At 35.6% G+C, this 27723-nt stretch overlaps 1 protein-coding gene across 2 annotated transcripts in view; it reads left to right on the forward strand.

Moving 5' to 3' along the window:
• The window catches only part of LOC106874084 (folliculin-interacting protein 2), an 80504-nt gene that overhangs the window by 45106 nt on the left and 7675 nt on the right, over window positions 1–27723 (forward strand). The window contains exons 3-14 of one of the 2 annotated variants that reach the window (XM_014921679.3): window positions 3160–3222; window positions 13390–13490; window positions 13988–14053; window positions 16219–16301; window positions 18585–18653; window positions 20454–20608; window positions 20838–20920; window positions 21059–21179; window positions 22125–22297; window positions 23145–23262; window positions 23502–23554; window positions 24027–24905. In XM_014921679.3, coding sequence (XP_014777165.1) covers window positions 3160–3222; window positions 13390–13490; window positions 13988–14053; window positions 16219–16301; window positions 18585–18653; window positions 20454–20608; window positions 20838–20920; window positions 21059–21179; window positions 22125–22297; window positions 23145–23262; window positions 23502–23554; window positions 24027–24905 — 1964 coding nt within the window. The remainder of the gene's footprint in view (window positions 1–3159; window positions 3223–13389; window positions 13491–13987; window positions 14054–16218; window positions 16302–18584; window positions 18654–20453; window positions 20609–20837; window positions 20921–21058; window positions 21180–22124; window positions 22298–23144; window positions 23263–23501; window positions 23555–24026; window positions 24906–27723) is intronic. The other variant, XM_014921680.3, reaches the window with a different exon arrangement.

Below are 27723 nucleotides of genomic sequence, written 5' to 3' on the forward strand. Positions count from 1 at the left end.
ACGTTAAACAAATTGTGCTGCAAAACACTGTCTAAAAGTTATCAACAGCCCACAAATTCATGAAATTTGAAGATTTTTCTTTAGAAAAGTTCCTAGATTCACGAAGAGCACTTCAGAGACCTACATATTTCTGACCATTACTGTACACAAAAATCCTCTACATTCTCTTCTATACAATAATTCTGCCACTAACAATATTTAAATAACATCAATTAATACTAATGGTGTAATATTCTAAACACTGTAGCTCTTTTCTCAGTATTTAGATGACATTAACAAACATACAAACAGTTGTGGATGTTTTTGACCAGCAAACTTGAAAGATGTTTTATATATATTGCAGTTTTATAGAAGGTCATATTATATCAGATAAATTAGTATAGGATTGTGGGTATAATTTGTGAGGTAAAGTATTGGATTGCTGGCACAATATGGGCGCAATACATTGTGAAATATGGGATTGTGGTAATGGTGAGGTGAAATTTTGGATCAAAGAATCCAGGGATTTGAGGACAAGTGCTTCAGAAGGCTGTTACACATGCTGTACACAGAGCACAAAACAAACAGCTTTATCAGGCAGTAAGCCACCAAATACACTGGCAGACTGGAATCACCCCTTGCACAGGTAAAAAGATGAAAGCTTACCTGGTATAGTCATGTTTCCCATTATAACTTCTTGTCCAAAACCATTCTTCAGAACACAGTTGAGGTTGGCAGACAGAGAAAATCCTGGTTTGACAACATCAAGGACTGGACAGTGAACCTGCTACGCATAACAGAGATCAGTGGCGACAGTTAACTATGAAAGCCTCTAGAGTGGCATCTCTATGACTGGCTGCATCAGTTAAAGGATTTTGATGATGATGATGTTGTAGAGCAAAGTTTGTCTATATAGATGGGCCTGATATCTGGGGGGAAGTGTGAGCATATGAATGGACATGTGTTGATAGATACAACATCTGCAGTAAAGTAGGGGAGTTTGGGATTTTAAGAGGTATAAATAGCTTGTGATAGTGATGTACAGTTAACCATTTTGTCACCATGTTTCTGTTGAAATACTTTTCTTTATTTCAGTTAATTCTGAAAGTGAACTATATAAAATAACTTTGTCATTATTAAGCTAGTATTTAGAATAAAGTAACTGGAAATTTTAATTGAAGATTTAAATTTAGATTACTTTGAAACACTGCAGGGGCAGACTCAAGTGGGTTGGGATCAAAAGAGTTAAGCAACAATAATAATAATAATGTTTTCTACTGGAAGCACAAGGCCTCAAATTTGTTGGGTGGGGACTAGTCGATTATATCAACCCCAGTGTTTCACTGGTACTTAATTTATCGACCCCGAAAAGATGAAAAGCAAGGTTGATCTCGGTGGAATTTGAACTCAGAATATAGCAACGAGCGAAATACTGTTAAGCATTTTATCCAGTGTGCTAATGATTCTGCTAGCTTGCCGCCTTATTGTAATAATAATAATAATAATAATAATAATAATAATAAAAAAAAAGAAGTAGAGTTGTTTCTAATATAGGCACAAATTTATCTCACCCTCCTTGGTGAAAACTAAGTTAACTCCATAGCTGTAACCACCCATTTCTCTGGATATATTCTCACATCAACTGCAAGTCATATTTGTTTCTCTCACTCCAGTACTTTTGGTGTCCCCTCTACTTATTACTTTCTGTAGACAAACAGTAATAGGAGTAATGAAGTTCTGTCTTCTATAGTTGCAATAGATTTTATTTACACAGGTAAAGGGATCAGACTAATTCTATTTTGTATGTGGCTGTTGTAACATGCATTTGTTAGTAATGAAAGATCAGGGTCCCAGTTTTGATGATTTAGTGATTACATATTTAATACATAGATGACCAAATAATCTAACTAGAAATGTATGTGGTGATACAGACAGGTAGTTAGGTTAGTGTTAATATATTTAACATGTGTAAGGCACCAAGCTGGCTGAATCGTAAGTAGACTGGGTAAAATGCATAGTGGCATTTTGTCCATCTTTATGTTGTGAGTTTAAATTCTGCTGAGGTCAACTTTATCCTTCATCCTTTCATGAGTCGATAAAATAAGTATCAGTTGAGTACTGGGGGTCAATGTAATTGACTTACCCACTCCCCAGAAGCTGCTGGCCTTGTGCCAAAATTTGAAACCAATATGTTTAATATGTGTAATATCATACAATCATTCTTGAAATATGTGATAAGGAAAAATATATAAATAGCTAATATTATTTTCATTTAAGGCAACGAGCTGGCAGAAACATTAGCATGCTGGGCGAAATGCTTAGCGGTATTTCGTCTGTTTTTACATTCTGAATTCAAATTCTGCTGAGGTCGATTTTGCCTTTCATCCTTTCGGGGTCAATAAATTAAGTACCAGTTGCATACTAGGGTCAATCTAATCGACTGACCCCACTCCCCCAAAATTTCGGGCCTTGTGCCTAGAGTAGAAAAGAAAAAATTATTTTCATTTTCCTGGCAAATGAGGAGATAATTTTAGACATTGTTTTAGTCTTATTTGAACCTCTTTAGCTAAGTGTAGTCTTCCTGCACTTGCCAAATTAGTGATGAATAAAACATTGAGTAAATGTACAAAACTTTGTTTGTTGTTATAATGAAATACATTTGTTTCCTATGTTAACAATGTATAACTTGTATGGAAAGGCTGGGCGTAGCTAATTAGCTTAGATCAAGATTGAATTATACAGTTGTTTATCATAATTACTGAAAGAAAGGAAATATTATCATTGATTGATTTTAACTATTTCTTGCCACTTTATTTATTTCTAATTATATATTTAATGCTTTATCCATTAAATACGTCAACACTAACTTACCACTTGTTTTTCCACGTTGATGGCATCTCTAAATTATTTCAGTTTTGGTAGATTTTTGAAAATTATATATGAAATGTTGATTGCAAAATGCTAATATATTGTATTATATATAATCAGTTTACACATGTATGTTTCTTTTTTTTTTTTTGTTTCATTCACGAAGAAGAGACCATGCAAATAAATGTTTCCTTTGTTATGTTTTTTGTTTGTGTAAATATTATATATGTGTTATGTGAGTGTACATAAAATGTGTGTGTGGGTGCATGTAAATCTGTCTTTATCACTTCTTTATAAACTATCTTTTTCTAGGAGTTTCTGCATGTGCGCCGAAATAATGCAGTGATGCTCCCTGGGAAATGTTCACACGGACTAGTAAGTGTATCCACTGTAGACACATGGGTCCTTTCTCACTCACCTATGTGCTTGGGCTTGGGCTTTTGTCTCTTCATGGACCCTCTCTCAATCACCTTTGTGACTGGGTTTGGGCTTTTCTCTCTTCATTAACTAGTAGCTCATTTTCTGTCTTAAATTGTTGTTTGTGTTGTGTTGGTGTTATTATTTTTTTTTTTGTTGTACTATGCTTTGGTGTTGGTATTGGCAGTAGTGGTGATGTTATTGGTGGTTGTTACCAATAGTGATGTTGATTGTGTTGGTGGTGTTGGTTTAATCAATAGGATTGGTGCGGTTGTTTCCCTTGTTATGTTTTTGTTTTGAGTAGATATCTGTGTGTTATGGGAGTACATAAAGTGTGTGTGTGTATGTGCATGTGTGCGTGTGCCTGTCTTTATCAGTGGTGCTGCTATTATCTTTTTCCAGGAAATTCTGCATGTGCACCAAAATAATGCAGTGACGCTTTCTGGGAAATGTTCACACGGACTAGTAAGCGTATCCACTGTAGACACATGGGTCCTTTCTCACCCACCTATGTGCTTGGATCAGTGGTGGTGGTTTGTTGGTATCAGTAGGGTTGGTGGTGGTGTTGCCTTCAGTGGTGTCGGTGTTATTATTGTTGTCATTGATGTTTGTTGTGATGTAATTGTTATCTGTATTGAGAGTGGTGGTGGCAGTAGTTGTGTTATTGTTATCAGTGTTGTTATCATTAATAACAGTGTTGTCATTGATATCAGTGGTGGTGATGGTGGTGGTGGTATTACCAGTGTAATGGTACTATTTGTATCAATGGTGTTAGCCATGTTGTTTAGTGCCAAAATTTAGGACCAAAGGCTTTCATCTATGACTATCCCATGTTAAGGTTATACTACATGTTGGGTTACATTCTTCATCATGCCCTTTCTTTTTTTAACATGGATGGCTGCTATTTGTAGGAATTTTTGCTGCTGTTTATTAGTTGACCAAATATCTATATAGAAGTTAGCTGGTGGTGGTAGTGGTGTTATCAACGATGCTGTTAGCTATGGTGTTACTGGTGGTGTGTCACCTTACTCATTCCTGATCAAGTTGTCTTGTGGCACTGAATAAATAGTGAGGCATGGCCCACATTTCTCTTCCCATTTCTACCATGTCACCGTCTAGCTAGCTAGGATGCAGCACCACATTCCGGACATATTTTCTCCATAGTCCTGCCTAATCTATTCTTGTACATCCCTAGATTTTAGTGGTTCCTCTAGTGGAGGGGGCAGTTAGAACACAACAGATGGTTACCAAGTGAAAAGAGGAGACAGAAATGCGGTGCAGATGGAATCATCATCTTGATTTAATATCAGTTATTCATGTTGATGCAGATTGGATGGTTTGACATGATCCAATCCACAAAGCTATGCTGGACATATTTTAGTTTTGGCATGATTTATATGACTGAATGTCATTCCTAATTCTAACCCCTTTACAATATATACTGAGTGCTTTGTTCATGTCACTGGCACTAGAGAGGTTGCCAAATATTTTGCAAGACAGTATAAAGAAAGGGAAAAGCAAAAGCCTCATTGACTGTGTGTGAGTGTATCTGAGAGAAGAAGCGGCTTTATGCCAAGTGTTGCTGGATAAAGTATGATGGAGGAACAAGCGAAGCTGTCTTATACTAGAGAAGATACAAGGCTACCTTGTGTTATGTGAAGGTGGCTGGGAGCAGCTAGAAAGAAGACAGATGGTGGGGATGAGGTGCTAGAGCATACTCTCAAGGTACAAGAAGGTGAGTTTAAAGGAGACTGTAGACTGGATCAGGAGGGAAGGAAAGAGTGGGTAATTCCATAAGAGCATGGGAGGAGAGTGAGTGATGGTTAGAGATTGGGCTTGAGGTGAAAGTAGTGAGTGATGGTTAGAGATTGGGCTTGAGGTGAAAGTAGTGAGTGATGGTTAGAGATTGGGCTTGAGGTGAAAGTAGTGAGTGATGGTTAGAGATTGGGCTTGAGGTGAAAGTAGTGAGTGATGGTTAGAGATTGGGCTTGAGGTGAAAGTAGTGAGTGATGGTTAAAGATTGGGCTTGAGGTGAAAGTAGTGAGTGATGAAAATGAGTGAAGTTATTTATATATATATATATATATATTGTGTGTAAGCTCCTTTTTTTAATCCCTGTGTGTTATTTTAGTGGCTGATTTTTGAGAAATGTTTGATGTCTACTTGGTGTTACAGCATGTATGTATGTGTTTTGTGTATGCGAATGTGTGTGTTATTGTGATATGGGTGTGGTGTGACTTGTTTAATGCTAATACTGTTAATTACGCTGTATAAAAAATTACTAGTTTTATGGATTTTTTTTTTTTACATTTCCTTTTTCACTTGTGTAATTCTGATTATTGTACTTTTCTCTCTTTTTTTTTTTTATGATAGCTATTTGTAGTATGTGTGTAGTTTTAAGGTTGTATTTCTTCCTATTGCATTTGTAAGATTTTTTTTTTATTTTTTTTTTTTTTAGATGTGTGTATAATTATTTTGTTGAATGTATGTACTGCACTGTCCATGCTGGTGATTTTTGATTCTGTTTCTTCGTGGAACTTGTTCCATAATTACTTTTTTTGACATTCATAAAAGTATTTTAGCTTTCTTCCTTATGTGCAAGTATGTTGTGATGATAATTGGTGTATAGTGTGAGAGAAAATGGGGAATTGTTTGCCAGTAGTTGTGATAGTTGGATGTGTGAAGCAGATGTGATGCCTGAGGAATAGTAGAGTTGTTAGTAGGCTTTGTATGTGTTGGTGTGGAGTATTCAAGAAACTGAATTTATCATCACCATCATTTAATGTCTGCCTTCCATGCTGGCATGGGTAGGGTGATTTGATGAATAACCAGTGAGCTATAGGGTTGTGATGAGCTCCAATGTCATCTTTACAGAGTGTACTGGGTGTTTTTCTTGTGCTACCAGCACTAATGAAGTTGCCCTGTAATTTCGAAGACAGAATTGAACAGAGGAGGAGGAGGAAAGGGAAGACAAAAGCTCTCACTACTTTGAAAAAGTATTTGGGAGTGGGAGGTGGAGATGACTGGCTGTATACCAAGTGTCGAATGGCTGAAGTATGATAGAGGGACAAGTACATTTGTTTTGCTATAAAGGAGATGAGAGGATAACAGTGATGGGTGCTAGAGCAAGCTCTCAAGGATCAGGAACGAGGTGAGCATAAGAGGGGATGAGGACAGTGGCTCATGGTAGGGGATGAGAGAATGGATGCTTTTATATGAGTGTAAGGAGGGAATAAACAGGTGGAAATAGAGGTTAGTGTAGTGAGTGAGGAACAAAGGTGGTGGTGCAGATGATGAGAAATACCAGTATGCAGAGAAGTGCAGTGGGTGACATAGGAGTGGCTCAGGAAGGAGAATAAACAGAAAGGAGTAGAAGAATGTGTAAGGTGTAGGATCTGTGAAGAGAGAGAGAGAGCGAGAGTGGAGGGGGGATACATAAGGGGTTAGGTGTTTAGAATAGAGTATCGGAGAGGGGAAATAGCACAGAAAGGAGGTTAATTGGTTGAAGACAGAAACGAGGTTGATTGGTTGAAAAGGTGTAAGTTGTGGTGATATAATCTATGTTCACTGAAAACCATGAGCTGAGTGCATTGAATCCTCTACCAGTGATGGTGTTTGTGAGACTATGGTTAAAATTTTCTAGCTTGGAATGGCTAATTTGTGGGATAGTTAATGAGAGTGATGGTGGGTGTATGCATATATTATTATATTAATGTGCTTCTGTGCTTCCTATTGCTAATTTTATTTTGAAAGCTTGCATATTTGTTTACAAATGTCATTTATGATATCTGTATGTGTTGAATGCAATGTTTTATATCTGTTATAAGACCACTCCCATTGGGAAAAGGGTCTTTCAAATCTGATTTCAGTATAATTTGGAAAAGTGGGTGTTCAGTGTACTGATTGTAAGAATGGTTCCAGAATTATAGGTGTTTTTAAACAAGAAGCATTGTAAAAATTCAATATTTTGTATCATATTTCTAGAGTTTATTTTTCTGTGTGAAACGTTTATTTTCAGTATATTCTGTGCAGACTTACAACATAAGGAAAGGAAGTAATGGCACTTTCTGTTATATCATTATTGTTACTGTCAGTGTTATTTGACCTGTAAAGTTATGTATTTTTTAAACACTCCACTTCACAAGATAAATAAGGCTTAAATGTTGTGTGAGTATTTTGAAGACATTGTAAGACATCATTGTTGGTGTCAGTGGTATTGACCATGTTGTTTAGTGCCAAGATTTAAGATCAAAAGCTTTATCTCTGACCATTCCATGTTAAGGTATACTACATGTTGGAATACATGCTTTGTTCCAAGGGGTAGCCACTGTTGTTCTCTCACAGCATTTACATGCATAAGAACTATTTTCGTGTATCTATTCCACTTATTTGACTTGCCTTCTTTTCTGAAATATATTCAGTATTGGTTTATTTTGTTTGTATCTTTATTGATAAATATTATAAAAAGAAAAGCAAAGAATTCACAATTACACATCTTTAGCATCTAAGCCCAAACATTGGCAAGTTACAGTGCTAAAAATCGTTTGATGATACACATTGTCCATGTATGTTACGTGCTTTCAGTCAATTAATCAATCATCATCATCATTTTTACAGTCACTTTTTCTATGTCTGCATGCATTGAACAAAATTTCTCGAGGCTTTATTCTACAGCTGGACACCCCTCTTGATGCCGACTGTTACTTGTTTTCAAGTGAGACACTTTATACCATGTCTTTGCATGTTGCATTACTGGGGTACTGGACATTGTCCTTAAACAATGTTGCAATGATACCACTCCCTGAGTGGTATCGTTGAAGGGCATCCTACTGCAGAAACAAAGGCAAGACAAACTATAGAACCTGGTGTGGCTCCTGGCCTTGCCAGTTCCTCTCATGCTGTTCAACCCATGCCAGCATGGAAAATGGATGTTAAATGATGATGATGGTGATATATACAGTCAATCCCCATATAGTTTCCAGCTACCAAATTTCACTGATGAATCAGAAGTGAACCCATGGTTATAGTAGAAGACACATACCCAAGGTGCTCTGCTGTGGAATTGAAACTGAAACTAACCACATGCTTGTGAAGTAAAATTCTTAACTACACATCCTGCCAAAACAAGAAGTCTAATTACAAATAGAGAAATCAGAACCAGTGGGTACCATAGATTGTAGTATCAAGAGTCAAAGATTTTGTATACTGCATCTACATAGACTTTTGACCTCCTAGAAATAACAACCAACCTTCCTTCAAATTATATCTTGCTGTCTTAAATAAACTGGACATTAACTTTGTAGACAGGGCTGTCATGGCTGGAATGATTTTTATCCAGTGTCCATGGTGTATCTGTGACTGAAATCACAATATCCCTCCTAAACTGGATGCCAGTCCATCACAGGGTCGGGTCACTCCGAGTGAACTGGCGCAGTGTGAAATGGAGTGCTTTGTTCTAAAACACAACATACCACTCAGTCTGAGAATTGAAACCACGATCTTGCGATTGTAAGACCTTTAATCATAGTCCTGCTGAATCAGTGTTCACCTGGGACTAAACAACTGCTTAATTTCAAACTTCATCAAAGAATAAAATGCAAATATATTTGTGTGTACGTGCATGTTTGCATTCGTATGATGAATGAATATCTGTTTATGTAATTGTTTATAGACATACATTTAACTGTAGCCTTACTAAATTTCACTCCCACTCCTTCTTTTCTATTTCACTGCCCCACTTCTATTGTCTTTCTGAATTAGCTGTAATTTATTCATTGCACACTAATGACTATAATAATGATAATTGCTGACTCTGGAGTGCTTTGTCCCATGTTTAAGAAATTATGAATGGGCTCATTGCCTATAAATTAGTGCTGATAATTATTTCTAACCTAAACTCAAGACCACTAATATAGAGAAGGAACAGTTGATCATTGATCACAGAATTGATATTCACATTGGAAGAAGTTGGATCCAGTAAGTAGGACATAACTAAATCATCATTATCATCAATTGATTAACATCTACTTTTCCATGCTAGCATGGATTGGATAGAATTAGTTGAAGCAGTCCGCCCCACACTCATGGTTGGATACCATCCCTGCTACCAACCCTCACCAGTTTCCAAGTAATGTAATATTTTGTGATAAGCAAGCAAGTTTTTCATTGAAGACTGGAAATGAACAACACTGCTTGCTTGTTTATAACCATTACATGATGTCAAGACAATGGTACATACATACAATCTCTGTCTACCTAGGGTATTCAGTTCACAGTCATAAGGTCATGAGTTTGATTCCTGGTGGCATGTCGTGTCCTTGAGCAAGACACTTTATTTCATGTTGCTCCAGTCCAGTCAGCTGGCAAAAATGAGCAGTACTTGTATTTCTGTACCTTGTCGCATTCTGTGTCATGCTGAATCTGCGAGAACTACATTTAGGGTATGCATGTTTGTGAGGTGCTCAACCATTTGTACGTTAATTTCACTAGCAAGCTGTTCTGTTGATCGGATCAACTGGAACACTCATTGTCAGTGTGCATGTATGACAGAGTATAAGTGTCTTAAGAAAAGTTGGGCATAAGATGTAGTGTGTAGAAGAGATAGCTGTACTGGTATGATCATATGATGCATATGAACGAGGACAGATGTGTAAAGAAGTGTCTGTAACTGTGGAGGGAACCTGTGGAAGAGGTGGACCCAGGAAGACATGGGATGAGGTGTTGAAGCATGCTCTTCAAACATTGGGCCTAATGGAGGCAATGACTAGTGACTAAGACCTTTGGCGATATGCCGTGCTTGTGAAGTCCCATCATGCCAAATAAAATTGTAGTTGCAGCCGATGCTGGTGTCATGTAACTGGCACTTGTGCGAGTGACACATGAAAGGCACCTCTTGAGCATTGGGCCTCATGGAGGCAATGATAAATAGCTGAGACCTTTGGCAATATGTTAATGCTTGAGTAGAAGACCCATCAAGCAAAGTGAAATTGTAGTCATGGCAGATACTGGTGTTGTGCAACTGGCACCCGTGGCAGTGGCACATAAAAGTACCCATTGCACTCTTGGTGTGGTTGGCGTTAGGACGGGCATCCAGCCATAGAAAACATGCCAAATCAGACTGGAGTCTGGTGTAGCCCCTCAGCTTACCAGTCCAGTCAAACCATCCAACCCATACCAGCATGGACATTGTTAAATGATGACCATGAAACAGAGTACCAGTTATATATATATATATATATATCTTTGCTATTATGTTAAACTGTCATATGTCCAAATTTAGCCAAAAGCATTTTTTTTTTTTTTCAATATTTAATTTTGCTTGCAATAGCCAGTTCTTTTGGTCAAACTATTGTATCTCCAGCTGCTTCAGATGAAAATTGTCAAAGTGTAGTGCAATGGTTTAACATTTTTCAAAAGTGTAGTAAGTCCCACATACGACAATGCTAGCATGGAAGGCGGACGTTAAACGATGCATGGAGTTAGGATTTTTTGCACCTGACAAAGTATTATTGTTAAGCTGAAATTGTTACTAATGTAAAAAGAAATGGAATGGTGAAACTATTTTGTCGTTTTCTGAAAAAGCAATGTTTTGGACTTACGACACTTTTGCATAATAGCAACTATATATATATATATATATATATATATATATATATACACGCACACTACACGAAACAAAAGTTGTGAGAAACTATAGGGCTTTTGTTATTCTCTTCTTCACTACCACATTTTCATTTTGATAACCATTTTGGAGCATTTTCTGACATTGCTATAGAATAATGTTTTTCCTGCCAATTGAGTTTTTACATTGTTTCTTTAAAACTCAAAGCATTATTTCTGTTTGGTACATCTACCTCTATAGACCATAGTTTTTTCTGTACCCATGTCTTTTATTTTGTCTTAGGTCGGCTATGGTCCAATAAAACACAAAAGTAATCCAGCCATGGCCTTTTTTTTTTGTCTGGCTATAGCTTATCCTATATTTCCTTAGTTTGTATTATTGTAGGATGTCTTAGCTGTTGTTTCTAAAAGTTTGAGCTTGTTGGCTCACATATTTCTTCATCTTTTTATAAGTAACTATCTCATCTCTTCAAGTATTATTCAAAAATAGTGGCTGAAAATCATTATAGTTTGTTGGTAAAAGAACTTTTGATAATTTGTAATTTGATACTGGTGCTTAGTGATAATTGTGTTTCATAGATGCTGTTTTACATTGTTAGGGGAATCAATCAAAAAAGAGTCAATGCATTTATCACTTAAAAACACTGACTTTACTTATCAACTAATTCCTATAAATCTGCTTGTCGATGTGACAAGGTATTTGTTGATTGTAGCTCATAAAGTTAGATGTATTTATCTGTAATATGTGTAAGATGTATAGCTTATACATACAACTTGGAAATAGATTTTTTGCCAGCCTGGCAAAAAATCTTTATTCAATTTAAATAGCTACTTTGTTTAGAACAGATGGAGATAACAATTGAATAATATTGTGAAGTGCGAGAGTTGTTAAGCTACTAAGATGAACCCTAGATGTACCATATCCATAATAGTACTCATGTGAATGCTATGTAGGAACTAACTAGACATTCAATTCTTTATTCATCTTTGTAACTTATAATCACTCCACTTACAATATTTTAGTTCTAACAAGCAACCACTAAATATTTCTGAAATTATTAAATACTCAGTGTTAGATATTACAGACTTAATCTATTTCTTTCTGTTTAGAAAATGTAGCTATTCTTGCATTATACTAATGTAGGCTTGGCTTAACTTTCCTGAACAACATTCTTCAAATTCATTGTACCTACATATAGCTAAACTGCTATAACTGCTTTCTTACATTAAAGATCTCAGTCCCATTCCTAACTGCTAACATACAAATCTGATAAATTTCTTTGTAATTAAGTTCCATGTTATTATTCAATGTTCAATTATTCTTGTAATCTGTCCTCAGTTTTTCTCTTATATAAATTTCTTTAGTTTTTGATGAATAACTTCAAATCCCAGGCTAACCTGTTTTGATTGTGAAAATGAAACATTCTTTAAAACTGGTGTGATTCTTCTCATTAGGTTTCTCAGTGGTTTACAAATATTTGTTTCAGTTTGAGCGAAAGAGTAGGAGAGGGAAGTGGTTAAATGTTTTGTCTCTTTTCTCTGTCTGCCTTGTGTAATTTACAGAAAACACAAAAGACTTGAAAGAAAATTCATATCATTAACATGTCTATCTTGTTATAGTCTTCGTTTATTTATACACTAATTTTTAATTGTGATTTTGTTTGTTTTAGTTTTCCGTTTCATAATCAGAGAAGAGGAAACAAAACCAAATTTGGAAGTTTTAGTTAGTAATTCTGTTGATGTTTAGGATCAGCTCCATTGATGGCATGAATCCTACCCAATATTTATGAGCTATAAATCTTGGGAAGATTATCTGATAAGTCTATTGAGGGATTGCTTAGTAATTGTACCATTCACTGAGACATCTTTAACTAGAATCAGCATAAGTTTCCATGTTTTTGTCCTTGATGATGCTCTCTTTTAGGTGATCTTTGATACAGAATTGTTAGACCTCTGCCAGTGGTGACAAAATCTTCACCCAGCAAGTAGGATTGGCAAGAAATAACCTATAACATGATGTTATAGCCATTAAATTCTACTCTATCTGGAACACATATGTAATATGAATATAGTTTATATAAACTCTTGTAAATATCATCATATTCCTCTGAGCCTTAAGGTTTAAACCTAGTTTCATTAGTTCATTTAAACTGATTCTTTCTCTTTCTTGTTATGAGTTGTTAGTATTTTATTTCAGCTTGAAGTCAACTGGACTGCTGGGTGTCATTGATCTTGGCATTGTCTGTTTATCTGTCTTAACTTTACTAAGGTTTACATTGAATTATTATTAATATGGCAGTTTCAGTTCTTTGTTGCCTCCTTACAATACTGTATGTGTGAGCGTGCACGTGCAATATATGTATGTAGATAAGTACATAACATTACATATGTAGGTTTGAGTATGCACATGCACTATGTATTGTGAATCCTACACAGCCAATATCGACACCCTGCCCTCTTGCTTTCCTCACCTATTGTATCACAATGTTTCTTCTCTCTTCACAGTATCCACGACCTGGCAGTGATGTTGAAATTCTGGAAGAGATGATATTTGGTTCTGTAGCAATGGCCTACAAGGGAGCCTCACTCAAAGTCCACATCCTTAGGTACATCTTCAAATCTTTAATTAATATATTCACTAATTGCTATAATTAGGATATTGTCCTTGATATCACCAACTTCACTTATAACAATACTTTACTCTAAATGTAACATTTAAACTATTCAGTCTCAATAGTAAATCAGTGATCTTTATTATAATCACTATGAGTCCGCTACCACCACATGCCATACCATCAACACCTGCTTCTATTGTAACTCCCATTATCACATATCCATACCACCGTCATCTATTCTAGCTTCAATTTCAATTTATCCTTCCATTAACCCTTCTTTATCTTCTCTCTTGTCTAATTTTGGACATCTTTATGAGAGTCACTTTTTAACTATTTCTTCTTCTTAAATTGATCTTCACACTTAAATTGTTCCATTACCATTTCCTAATTAAAGGCAGTAATTGTTGTACCACTGTTTATTGAAGTATTTTTCGATTTAGTGTGATATGTCCTTACTTCAACATTAATTATGGGATTTATCTTTACAGATCTCCACATCAACTCATGTTAACCAAAGTTTTCTTACCTGAGCAAGAAAAGAAAGAAACTGGCAGGTATGTGTCAATAGCTAAACCATAGTGTGGAATTTTGTTGTTACAATGTCATCTTAGAAGAACAGCGGATAACAAATTTGGTAGAATGCTTGCTAAAACACTTTGTAGTGTGTTGTTATATGTTCCCCCATATTCCTGAACCCTTTCTGAGAAGTCTACTTTGTCCTTCAGCTTTTCAGGTCTACTAAATATTCAGGTATTGCCTGCCATACCTCACCACCTTGTTTCATCGCACCATCATCATTTTAATATCCACTTTTCTATTCTGACTTGGTTTGATGGTTTTTATTGAGGCAGGTTTTCTATGGCTGGTGCTCTTCCTGCTGCCAATGCTTACCCGTTTCCATGCAACATGATAGTTATCTATCTATCTCTCTCTCTCTCTCTCTATATATATATATATATATGTGTGTGTGTGTGTGTGTGTATACACACACACTCACACACTGGTTCATTTCTACTCCTTTATTATTAGCCAGTTGGTTGAATGTCCAACAACTAACTAACCAATTGACTAATAATAAAGGGAGCGGAATTGAACCAGTGCATGTGTTAATATTGACCTGTCGAATCTCCCTAGAAACAACAAAATTTATTCCAACACACGAATTCACATAAAGAATTTTGCAGACCAGATACAAAAAAACACACACACACACACACACACGCGCGTCAGCCTGTTAGCCATGCTGGCATGGGTTAGATGGTTTGACTGGGCTGGCACGCTGGAAGGCTGCACTGGGTTTCCTTCAGTTTCCATCTACCAAATCTCTACACACAATGTAGATTGAGCTTGCATAGAAAACACTTGCCCAATGTGCCATGATGCATTGCAATTGAACCTTGTGTGGCTTGGAAGCAAACTTCTTAACTACACACCTATCCCTGCACTCTTCCTTCAAAAGTATGGTTCTGTATCTCTGTTACATATATTTTTAAGCTAAAATGTTTGATCAACATTATCAGTTTTATGCCTGCTTTTTGTCATGCTGGCTTGTGTTAGATATGACTTATTGAGGCAGTATTCTGTGATGCTTGCTGTTCCTATTACCAACTCTTGTCTTTTAAGTGAGGTATCATGTTCTACTGGTCTTCACATGAAACTGATAGGCCATGAGATGTATTGTTTATGGAAGCAGTAAACATTTATACTGTTGTTCAAGTAGTGTCTGTGTGATGAAGCATCGTCATCACTATTTAGCATCCACCTTCCCTGTTGGCATGTGTTGGAGGATTCGAAGAGCTAGAGGACTTCATCAAGCTTCAATATCTGCTTTGGTATGGCTTCTATGACTGGATGCTCTTCCTAACATTGTGCATACTGTGTGGTACACTTTGCAATCATGTGGTTTTGGCTTCAATTCTACTGCATGGCATCTTGTTTTCTGCTATATCTCTGTGTGAGTGAATTTGGTTGGCAGAAACTGAAAAGAATCCCATTGTGTGTGTGTGTGTGTTTGTGTGTTTCTGTTTCTGTCTCTATCTCCTTGTCTTGGCATTGTGTGCCAGCTGTAAACAAATAACATTGTCATGCAACCAAGAAATGTGTGGAACCTATGGTAAACTAGTCAGTTTGAGGCAAGCACAATTATTTACTTTGTCTAGCAGCATATGAATAATTGATTTCTTCTTTGTAGTTATTAAATTTCTTCATGTATTTCACATCAATATCTTTTGTGGCTCTTATTCAGGTCACAAGAACAACAATGTCAAATGAAATCTTATTCATTCACTGGCCACAACAACTACAGTATGATTTGTAAAATCAGCATCGTTTCTTAGTTTTCAGTTACAAAGCAATATTCATGCTATTTGCTCTAAACATTGTATTTCAGAATCTGCAGGGCTATATTGAGGCTAAAAGTTCATGACACAGAACTGCCTATGAGAAATTATTCACATATACTGTTTCAGAAAATATATCTTCTGGTTTGTCTATTACAGCAGGTTTAATGTCACATCTAAAAACATTATAAGCCACTCTTTCTTTCTCTAATAAAGCACTAAGTATTTTTAAACAGTGTGTATGGATCACTGTCATCTCTACCAAGTTCAGTAGCCCACATTATATGTGGCAAGAATTTACTGTTGAAAATGTCTCAACATTAATGACTATTGCAGCCTACTTGTTTAACACTCACAACTCTTTTGTTTTATTGTTTCAGTGAAGTTGATAGTGACTCCTACATCAGTCTTCCACCTGCAGATTTAAGTTCTTTGAAGTGCAGTAGTTCCAAAGGAAATATAGGTAAGTAACTCTTTTGAAGCTGCTGATGTGATAATGGTATGCCTGTTTTATTTCACATTTACTTGACCTTATTACTTTGAGCTTTGAAGCTACTAATAATTTACAGTAGTATAATAACTGTATTCTATAGTTTGTAAAGTTAGATGGGGGTTAAAGTAGGAAATATACATGAAGAGTAAAGTGTTATGGATTATGGGAGGGTAAATAAAAGGTGAAACATAAAATATTTTAAAATTCCCAAAATTTTCTGTAAGGGATGATGTAAAGGGAGGCAACAAGGTAAATTTGATTGCGGCGGGGAGCGGGATAAATAAAAATTTTAATTTTGTGTAGTGTAGAAGAGACAGTAATTAATGCTTAAAAGTTAGTAAAATGAGGTCACTGAAATAAATTCATGAAGCACTTGGATTTTCCTAATGGATTAAGGTCTAAATGTTTGAATCCAGTAGAAATGGAGATAAAAATAGATGAAAAACAAGCAAATCTTTATTAGATTTACAAATGTTGTTGGGCTTGATATTCCAGTTACATTGAAATTAAGCTTAACTATGTTGTGAAAATAAATACATTGCTAACAAAGTATTTTTCAATGAATGTAGCAGCAACTAATTTAATTCTAAAGATAAGTAATTATTAAAAAGTAGAGTGAACAAGATTTCAACCAAAATAAATATTTCACCCTACATTCATATTAAGTTCATTGTGTTAGTTGATGCCATTTATTTCAAGAAAATTATCATCATCATCATCATCTGTCTGCTTTCCATGCTGGCATGGGATAGATAGATTGTCATGATCCATGTAATCTCTTATTAGGGAGTCAGATCCCTCATAGAGAAGTAAGAGAGACATACATTTCTTTTTTGATTTGGTTTCTATGGTTGGATGTCATTACTATTGCTTACCAATTTACAGAGTGTACTGAGTGGATTTTTATCATGGCACAAGCCCAAGAAATGTTGCCTAGTACTCCGTAAGAAAAAAAGAGCATGTATGTTCAAGTTAACATGACTAAGGAGTTTTTTTGGAAAGAAAGCAATAACAGCAGAAGAGCCAGGATGGGTAGGTGAATATAGTGGTAGAAACAAAGTTACAGGAGTGAAAAAGAGAGATATAACTGACACTACAGAAAGGGTGAAGGTTGAGTGTGATGCAGTCTCTTATATATAGAACTTGTGATAATAAGAAAGAGAGATTGAGTGATGATGATAGTGATAGGGCATTTATGTGGGTGGGTCTCATGCCATCCCTTGTCATATGAATGGTCTGAGGATGAGGGTGCCAAAAATTATGGGGAGACAGTTCAAGCTGATTTAACTTTATGTGAGCATGCATATACACACCTCAGTTTCCATTTTTGCTAGCGCTTGATTGACCATGCTTGCACTAATTGTCAATTTCTCCTGTGGCTGGTTCTTCTCCACCACATTTTGCCAATTAACACAGTGCATAGTCACCTTTCTCATAAGATGCAATGTTTTGAGATCAATCCTCCAACACTTTGCTCCAAGTCTTTCTCAGTTTCTCTCTCCTCTACAGGTTTCACTTACTTTGAACAAACTGCACTTCCTTATGCAACTCGCATCCCTCATATGCATCACATTCATATATTAGCTAAGTTTTCTCTCTTACAAGCTACATCTGATTCCATTTATACCCAGAGATTCTCTTTGCCAGTACCGCCTGACTGGCCTTTGTGCCGGTGGCACGTAAAAGCACCCACTACACTCTCGGAGTGGTTGGCGTTAGGAAGGGCATCCAGCTGTAGGAACTCTGCCAAATCAGATTGGAGCCTGGTGTAGCCATCTGGTTCACCAGTCCTCAGTCAAATCGTCCAACCCATGCTAGCATAGAAAGCGGATGTTAAACGATGATGATGATACACACACACACACACACACACACACACACACATCGTTCAAGCTATGATAATTTCACACACACACACACACATACATGCTCTCTCTCTCTCTCTCTCTCTCTCTCTCTCTCTCTCTCTCTCTCTATATATATATATATATATATATATATATATATATACATATATATATATATTCATTTATACATTTAAAACTTTACTTCCTTATTCAAAATTTCTCTTCGTCTATTTTCCAAATTTTCCAAAATATTCCTTTTGCACGTGATTTTTTCCTGTTTTTTTATTAGTTGCAAATTAATGAACAAACTCTGTTGAATATACTTGATACTCTCTCTTTATCTCTGTTTCTATCTTGTTTGCATAAACTGATGTCAAATTATAAAATTTCCATTATTTCTTTCCAGCCCATAGCCTGCCAATGGATATGCCTCTAAGGAACTATGATGCCGAAGAAGACAGTGGAAGGGCTTCAAGTAAGTTGAACTTTGTTTCTGATTTAATATTACATTGAAAGTATTTTAAACAATTTTATTTCAAATAAGGAAGTGTTTCTACATTGAAGCATTGAGTTGTCAGATAAATTTCTTCATTTTTTTTTTCTATTTAGTATTCTGTTGCCTTTATATCTTAAAAGAGGTATGATTTATTCAAATTTTAAAAACAATATTTTTCATGTTAATTCAAATAAGATTGGAATGGATTAAAATAAATGAGGGAGGTAGAAATGAATTTATCTGGTAATCAGTATAAAGTGCCATATAGGTTGTAGATGTCAAGAAGGAAAGAATACCACAACCTTGAATTGAACTGCTTTCGTCAGTGTCGCTACAACACCACTTTAGCAGATAACAGACACCAAGGTGGTGGGTAAACAAAGAGACCAATTATTATGGAATACTCACCACAGTTTCTCTGGTATCAGTCAATTAGTTTCAAATGTTTACTCACTGAACTCTTCCCCATATTTCGTTTTGGGATTTGGTTTGCAAGATTCTTTATGTGAGTTCGTGTGTTGAAGCATATTCTGTTGTGTCTGGGGAGAGTCATTTTGTTTTTGTGCCTTATAATTTAACACACTCACCGGTAAAATTTCCCTCATTCCTTTTTTATATTTTCCTAAAATTTTTGTTGCGTCTTGCAACCTTTTCAATAGACTTGACTTTGTTATTTACACTGCGTTCCTTTTTGTTTGTTTGTGCGCATGTGTGTGTGTGTGTGTGTGTGTGTGCCTATGCATGCATGTGTGTATGTATGTATATATGTGTGTGTATGCATATGTATGTATGTGTGTGCGTCTGTATGTATGTATTCTGCATATTCATGTGCTTGCATGTCCGTGTTTGTGTATTTTTTATGTATGTATGTGTGTGTGTGAGCGTGTGTTTGTATATGTATGCACCTCTGTCTCCTTGTGTGTGTATATATGTGTTTTGCAACTATGTACTATGTTTGTATGTATGGATGTGCATCTCCATATGTGTCCTTGTGTGAAGTAAAGTGTGTGTGTATATATGGTCATGTGTTTCAGTTTCCATATAACCTATGTACCTATCCGTCTGTATGTTGATCTGTTTATTTTCATATCCATATGCTTGCTTACATGTGCATATACACATACATACATCTATCTACATAACAGCCCATTGTTTAATATTATGATTATTATTATTTTTTTGTTTTACTTGTTTCGGTCATTTGACTGCAGCCATGAAGAGTTTTAGTTTAACAAATCAACCCTGGGACTTTTTATTAGGCCTAGTACTTATTCTATTGGTGTCTTTTGCCAAAGTGATAAGTTATTGGGACTTAAACATACCAATATCAGTTGTCAAGTGGTGATAGGGGACAAACACACACACACACACACACACACACACACACGATGGGCTTCTTTCAGTTTCCGTCTACCAAATCCACTCAAGGTTATAGTAGAAGACACATGCTCAAGATGCTATGCAATGAGACTGAACCTGGAACCATGTGGTTGAGAAGCAAGCTTCTTAGCACACAGCCATGCCTACTCCTGTATTAATTTTCTCTAAAACTTATAGACCCCCTCTACATACATTCACATACATACATCTATTCTCTAATCCCCCCCACTGTTATGAATTGGAAGAGTTTATCAAATTCCTTCATAAATGAAACAAAATCTGTTTAAGTCACTAAGCCATCATCCAACGCACTAAGTACTTCTCTACTAAGTGTCCTATAAGTTTAAGGTTTCAATTTCAGTGAACTCACCTTTTGATCATGTCTTCTTTATTTGTCAGTTACTTCTAGTGACAGTTTCACCACCTCATTTCCATCACCTGGAAGCAGCACTGCCAGCAGCTACAACAGTCTTCATCGACGATGGATGCGTGCTCAGAAAACATCCTTGGAGTCACGAGGAAGGAAAGGGTCTCAAGAAATAGTTGGATCAGATGTAAGTAACAGCCTTGCTTTAATTTTGTCCTCTGTTCTTATCTAACTTATTAAAGTGTGTGTGTGTGTGTGTGTGTGTGTGTGTGTGTGTGTGTGGTTTTATCTAATGCCTTGTTTGTTGCTGTATGATAATACTGTATCAATAGTAGAACAGTTATTTTATCTGTGACACTGCTCTTGCTATCAATTATTTCTGATAGTTTTCTGATGTTATATCATTTCTATTCCAGACATCATCTTTACCAAGATCTAGAAGAAATAAACTTGGGATTGCTGTATTGTTTAATTTATGGAATGATGAAGAAAAAAATAGGTAGTTGTTTTGGGTTTTTTTCTTTTAAGCCGTATTTGTTTTTAAATGATAAAAAAGTATATTGATCAAAGAAAAATTCTTAATTATTTCCATAATTCACCTTCAAAAGAAAATTATTTACTTCCTTTTCTTTTCTAGCATGTTCTTGACTTTCTTCTTTGCCCACATTCCTTTATTTGAGGGCCACTTAGAGAAACTCAGTCAAACTGTCAACCATGCCTTCAATAACAAGAAATATTTTTTGTCCATTGTAATGGAGGTAAGACTAATTCTCATCTACATTTTTACACCTTATATCTAGTGCTACAGTGAATAATTCTTGTTTTCAGCTAGAAATGATAAAAATTTCAGCATGTTACTAGCTGGTGTTGTTTTGAAGTCTAAGATTTGTTTTTTGCCATATTCCTCTGTCGTTGACTCTAAAGCAGTGCTATTCACTCAACTCTTGTCTGATTCAGAAATTTCTATCTTTGTTGTCATTGCTAAGTCTTTGAGACTAAGTGGTAGGCTTTATTCATAAGACTTCAACTCTGCGAATGTGATCATGTGATTTGGATGCAAAATGATCGCATTTCTAAAGCAATCTTTTATGGTCAGCTAGTAGCAATCATTCTCTCTGACACAATATATATACTCCTTGAAACAAGATCTGATGTGCCATGTGAATGCAACTGATTTCGTTAACCCTTTTGAGACACATGATGTTTTGGTATGTGTAGCCAAAAAGACCGAAATTTTTATTTCTATTGAGATACATCTACTGAAAGGCGATCTCTGATTAGCTATTACACTTCAAAACCAACATTTGTTGGATTGGCTTCAAAGTCCTTTCAGCTTGTATCACTTGGACTGATGAATTAACCTGGGTGTCTCAAGAAGGTTAATGGATACAGTGACTAATTGTGGTGTTTAGAGTATTCTCTCCATAAGGGGCACTGAACTCTTTGAGCAAACTCATATTGAAGCCCTTGTGGAGAAAAGAAAAAAATATGCAAAAACATCCCAGCTAATTATATTCCTTTATAGTATTTTTGTTTTTTTAGCCATCCTATTGTCTCTTCCTAGTTGTATTATAGCTTCTAAAGTTTTGACATAGGATTTGATGTGTAATAACAGAAAATATTAGGTTTGGACATAGAATCACCGCTGCACCAAATTAATACAGCTAACTTTCAATCGCAACTTTTTGTTTATATTTCTATAGGGTTTGGAAATTTTACGAAGTGATCTGCATGACTTGTACACAGCCCCACGACTCTCTGAACCAGTGTGGCTCAGTATGATGGCCCACAGCAATTATAAATATGTCCACTGCAATAAGTTTATGCAACAGTTCACTGCACTTGTAGACAAATTTGAAAACAAAAATACACACTTGTAAGTTTTGCCTTTCATTTGTTATTGCACCTTACATTTTCCTTTTAGTTTTTCCTCTGTCCCTTCACCTGGATCTAAGAAGTACAGTTCTGTGAGATTATGGATAACAACTACAGATTTAAACACACATTGCTGCAGTTACTTCATTATGTTGCTCTGAAAAGATTTGCTCTCAAAGCTGCAATGAACTGAGATGAAATTAAAGAACAATTACCTGTTGTTACCAGCAAAGGAACCTTTACATGGCCACTTAAATTACTAGAAACAGCAACAGATCTTTTCAGATCATACCCTATTGTCTTAAACAAAATGATCTGTTGACTTATGTAGATTTTATACTCTGAATAAAAAATTGTGTGGTCAGAGCTGGGTTGCTTCTGATCGTACATCTGCTTCAGTAGAGCTGCTAAACTACAACAGCATCAAACGGATCAATCATAGCAGTTTATTTGTATTTTCTCAAAAATCTGTTCTATATTAGTATTGGAAAGTTGAGAGTAAAAACATGTATAATCTTCAGAAAAAAATATTTTGTAAGAAAGAAATTTCTCCATTGTTCTACTTTCAGCAAATAGATCAGATAACAAGAGAGCTATTGAGTAGATACTAATGTTTCAGTGTGTTACTGTTAGATGTGCCATTCCTAGCAAACCAAGATTCACTTTTGATTTTCCAATTAGAACTGTTGTTCTTGATTGCTTGGAAAAGAATGAACCCTATTATACTGGTTCTTTTTCATACACTGTACACAGTCAAACTCCTCCATAGTGTCCTAATGATCCAATGAATTATGTTTATGTGATGTGTGTTTGTGCATGTACCAAGTGAAATTGTTTGACTATTTCAGCTTTATAAGTACAGTAATCAGTGCTGTACTCACATACCACCTAGCCTGGGTACCTACAGTCACTCCCACTGGAGGAACAACATCAAAAAAATACATGGACAAGCATTCAGCTAAATGGGTCAGTTTGTCTTTAATTCTTTCTTGTAATAATATTCATGTCTGTGTGTTTGTGAGTGTTGTACATCTGTTTGTATGCATTTATACTTTATTTCCTCCTCTTCCCTTTTTTACCTTCTTTCTCCTCCTCTCTCTTTCTGCCTATGTTGACTGAAGAGATGGAGATAAATATAGAAAGGAAGATCAAAATCTTCATATCCTGTTTCTTTTGGTGTTATCATCTTATCTTCTTTACTACAGTTGGATGCCCTGGCCAGAACACACCCTTACAATCCCTTGTGGGCCCAGCTAGGGTAAGTAATAGACATCTATTTCTCTATGCTCTCATGACAGAAACCTCAATGTGTATTTTAGTTTATATTACTTTCTTACAAGAAAAACTGCTGCAGTTGAGTAAATCAACAGGATGTTGAAGATATTTAACCGTTGCTACCGTTACCTTATAGTAAGTAAGTACAGGTCATTGTGGACATAATTGATGTAAAATACACACATCAAGAATTTAAAAACAAGTAAAAGTTTTTGTTCATTGAAACTTTATTTACATAACTAAGCACTTGGTCATGTATTAAAGAGAAGAAACATAGTAGATTGAATCAGTCCAATATTTTACTGATACATAATTATAAGCTCGGGTGCTGTGAATGGTACTATTCTTGTAGGGGAAAGAGAGAGAAGGGACAGGATACTGGTAGCGTATGTGTATTTCTTATTTTGAGATGTTTGTTAGGGATATTAAAATGTTTTTTTCCCTCTGTTTTCCAGAGATCTTTATGGAAGTATTGGAAATCCACTAAGACTCTCGCGGACTGTGGTCACCGGTAAAAAAGCTGATTTAGTTTCCAAAATATTACACGTTCTCAGCTATTTTATCCGCTGTAGTGAGGTGCATGAAAATATTGATTTATGCAATGTGACTTCTGCCTTAGAAGGTGTGTCATTTGATGACACATCCAGCGAGTGCGAACGGACTCTCAGTGATATCATATCTATGGACCGTGAATCAATCATGGATGTTCAGATTAACAATTTAATTAATGAGTTTCGTACTAATGAAATAGAAAAGGATGATACTCTTCCTCCCCACGAAAAAGCGTGCAGCATGACAAGTGCTACTGTACAGGAGCACTTGCCATGTGAAAATACGCACATTGTTGGACATGCTACATCACTTGACTCTCATCAAACTGATGCTATAGTAACGGGAAGAAGGAGTAGTAGTAGTAGTAATAGTGATGCCACCTCATTGTGCCAAAATCAAAAAAAGAATCGTTCAAAATTGTCTGAGCAGCTAGCTCAGCATGACTTCCAGCAGTCCAGCTCCAAGTCCACTTCATCAATTTGTGATGTTCAGAATGGTTTTAAAGAAGATGTCAACAGTACATTTGATGAATACTTCACCAGTTCAGAACCGAGGACCAAAGATGAAATTGTGGCCATCTCTGAGGTTGGATTGCCTATAGTTGACATTTTAAGTACTAGTAACTCTATCGCGACATCTGTGATAACGTCCTCAACATTTCCTGATGATGAGGATTCTCTGCAGGACGGCCAGCCTTCACTTTCTGCAACCAGTTCAAAAACCTCTCTTTCTAATGGTCAACCAGTCAGTGCTCCAACAAAAGTGTCTTTGGCACGCTCGGTGTAAGTTTTCTATTTTTTTAATTTCCTGTTCTAACTTGTATATATCTGATATACCTAACTTTTTGTAAATATGTATGTACATATGTATGCATATAAATACGCACACACACATATACATGTGTGTGTGTATGTGTGCATACACTTAGTCCAACTCATGCCAGCATTAAACATGGACGGTAAATGAAGATGAAAATATGTGTATTTATAGTTTGGAGATTATCTTTTTGAGTAGTATTACGTACAAACTAACTTTATAGAAAAGTCAAGAGAACTCAATAACTTAAGTAGTCATCATCATCATCATCATCATTTAACATCCATTGTCCATGCTAGCATGGGTTGGTCAATGTGACCAGAGCTGGCAAGCCAGGATGGGGTGGGGTGGGCTGCACCAAACTCCAGTCTGATTTGGCATGGTTTTTACAGCTGGATGCCCTTCCTAATGTTAAAGGTTTGTAGGTATGTGGTACCTTGTTATGCAAACACAATATACTATAAGGTATACTAAATGTTTTCATAAGTCAGTATCACATTCTGTTGCATCAGTAGTGCTCTTACATTATTTTAAGGTTATTTCTACGAGATGTCTCAGTATGAAACATTGTAGCAAAAATCAGTGCTGGCTATAAGTTCTATAGAATATCTGTGGAAATAGCCCTTCCTAGCGCTAACCACCTTACAGACTGTACTGGGTGCTTTTCGTGGCACCACAGAGATGCTTTTACGTGATGTCACACAAGTCTAAATTTATTCTGTTCAATAGTTGAAGCCACTTTACATTTCATTACCTAGTATCATGCTGAAAGACAATTCTGAAACAGAAGTGACTGGTTGTGTGAACTTCAGAACAGTTATATAATACAACATTGGGCTGTATCCTTTAACTGTACCAAAGATATCACTACCAGCTACTTCTATCTGAGAACTGTCAGCGAACATGAAATGCTGAGTAACAAGATGTAAAGTGGCCTGAACAATACACACACACACGCATACACATATATACATGTATATATGTAGAGAGAGAAGTTAAAAATGTGATGATTTCTGAATGTGTGTGTGTTAGTGATACTTTATCTACTACAATTCTGTCATTTCATCCCCATCAATATTATCGTTCATTACATCATTTTAAATGGTCCATTCAACAATATATTTCTTTGTTACTTCATTTCTCATATTTGAACCAAACTAACTGTTTTGTATGTGCAATTTAATAATAGTTAAGAGTTTTTGATAAATTGATTGAGAAAGCCACAGTAATACAAAATCAAAAACTTGCATTTTTACCTTATATTTCACACAACAAAAAAATGAAAATTCACACTTTTACTTTATATTGTGTAATATCAAAAGGTTTCCACTTTTACTTTATATTTCAAATGATACAGGTTTACATTTTAGCTTATATTTCACAAAAAAAAAAAAAAAAAAAAATATAAAGTTTACATGAAATATCTAAAGTAAAAAAATGTGTAAACCTTTGATTTTATTTTGCTTTCATGCTATTATTTCTAACTTATTTTGTGGGACACACTCACTGTCATTTATAACTAGTTGACAATACTTCAAATAAGCTACATTATTCTCAAAGATATATATAAAATAACAGTTTGGCTTGGCTCCACATTACTTAAAGTTTCTTGGGCATAGGACTCTTCCACCTCATCAGGTTTTCAGAGACAAACTCTTGTCAACCATTTTTTACTAGTGGATCCTCTTTGATTCCTATTTTACTCAGATGGAAACCACATAGCCATTTGATGTTTAAAATATCATTTATAATTTGATAATTGAATATTATTAGGAATTGCATAAAAAGAAATTGTTAAAATAATTTGTGAATTGTAGAAGTAGAACCTATTTATTGCAAAAAAAATTTTAACACCAAAATCTTATATGGCCCCTGGTTGAGAACCACTGCTTTATGTAATGTGGAACTGAGTCAGACTTCTATTAAATACATGTATCTCCAACTAAATGTGTTGAGTATCTCTTTCTTTAGTTTATTCACTCATTTGTGTGTGCATGTGTGTGTTGACGTATAAATTACACACTTAACCTTTTTGTTACCATATTTCTGTTGAGATGCTCTGTTTCTTTCAATTAATTTTAAATATAACAAAGAATTTAGTAAATTAACTTAGTTGCTATTAAGCTAGTGTTAGGAACATAAATTGTGACTAAGGTTTGGTGGAAGATTTTAATTCAGAACTTGAAAAGAAGATATTTGTACTATAGAGCCAGAGGTGGTTTCAACCAGGTTGGTATCAAAAGGGTTAAACTATACAATTATTATTTATAAAATAAGAAAAAATGTTGTTTCCTTAATGAGAATTGAACCATGTATCTTGTTTGTCAGTCAAGGTTAACTATTACATTATGTTGTTGGTGATATTTGCTGAAATAATGTATTTTGACTAATGTATTTGAGTATTTGAATTGTAGGCTTTATTCAAATGAATGGCCATCTGGCTTGGTAAACTTTCACCACTTGCACACTGATGTGCTTTTTTTATGCCTTCTCTCTGTTTTTTCTTACTGCTCTATTAAACTAACAAGCTGTGTATCAAAATGCCCACCTCTTATACATAATGTCTCACCTACCCGATTTTACCACTTGTCATGCATAGTGTCTTACACACCCCACTCCACCTTTTATTGCATATTCTGTCTCACTTCATCATCCCGCTCCTTGTCATATATATACAGCTCCTCACTCACCACCCTATTCCCCCACCTATTGTCATGCATACTGTTTCACTCACCCATCATCTCTTGTCATACACAATATCCCAAAGGCTCCACTCTACACTGA

Source organism: Octopus bimaculoides, chromosome 2 (genome assembly GCF_046866305.1).
Source record: "Octopus bimaculoides isolate indiv1 chromosome 2, ASM4686630v1, whole genome shotgun sequence".
Lineage (NCBI taxonomy): Eukaryota > Metazoa > Mollusca > Cephalopoda > Octopoda > Octopodidae > Octopus > Octopus bimaculoides.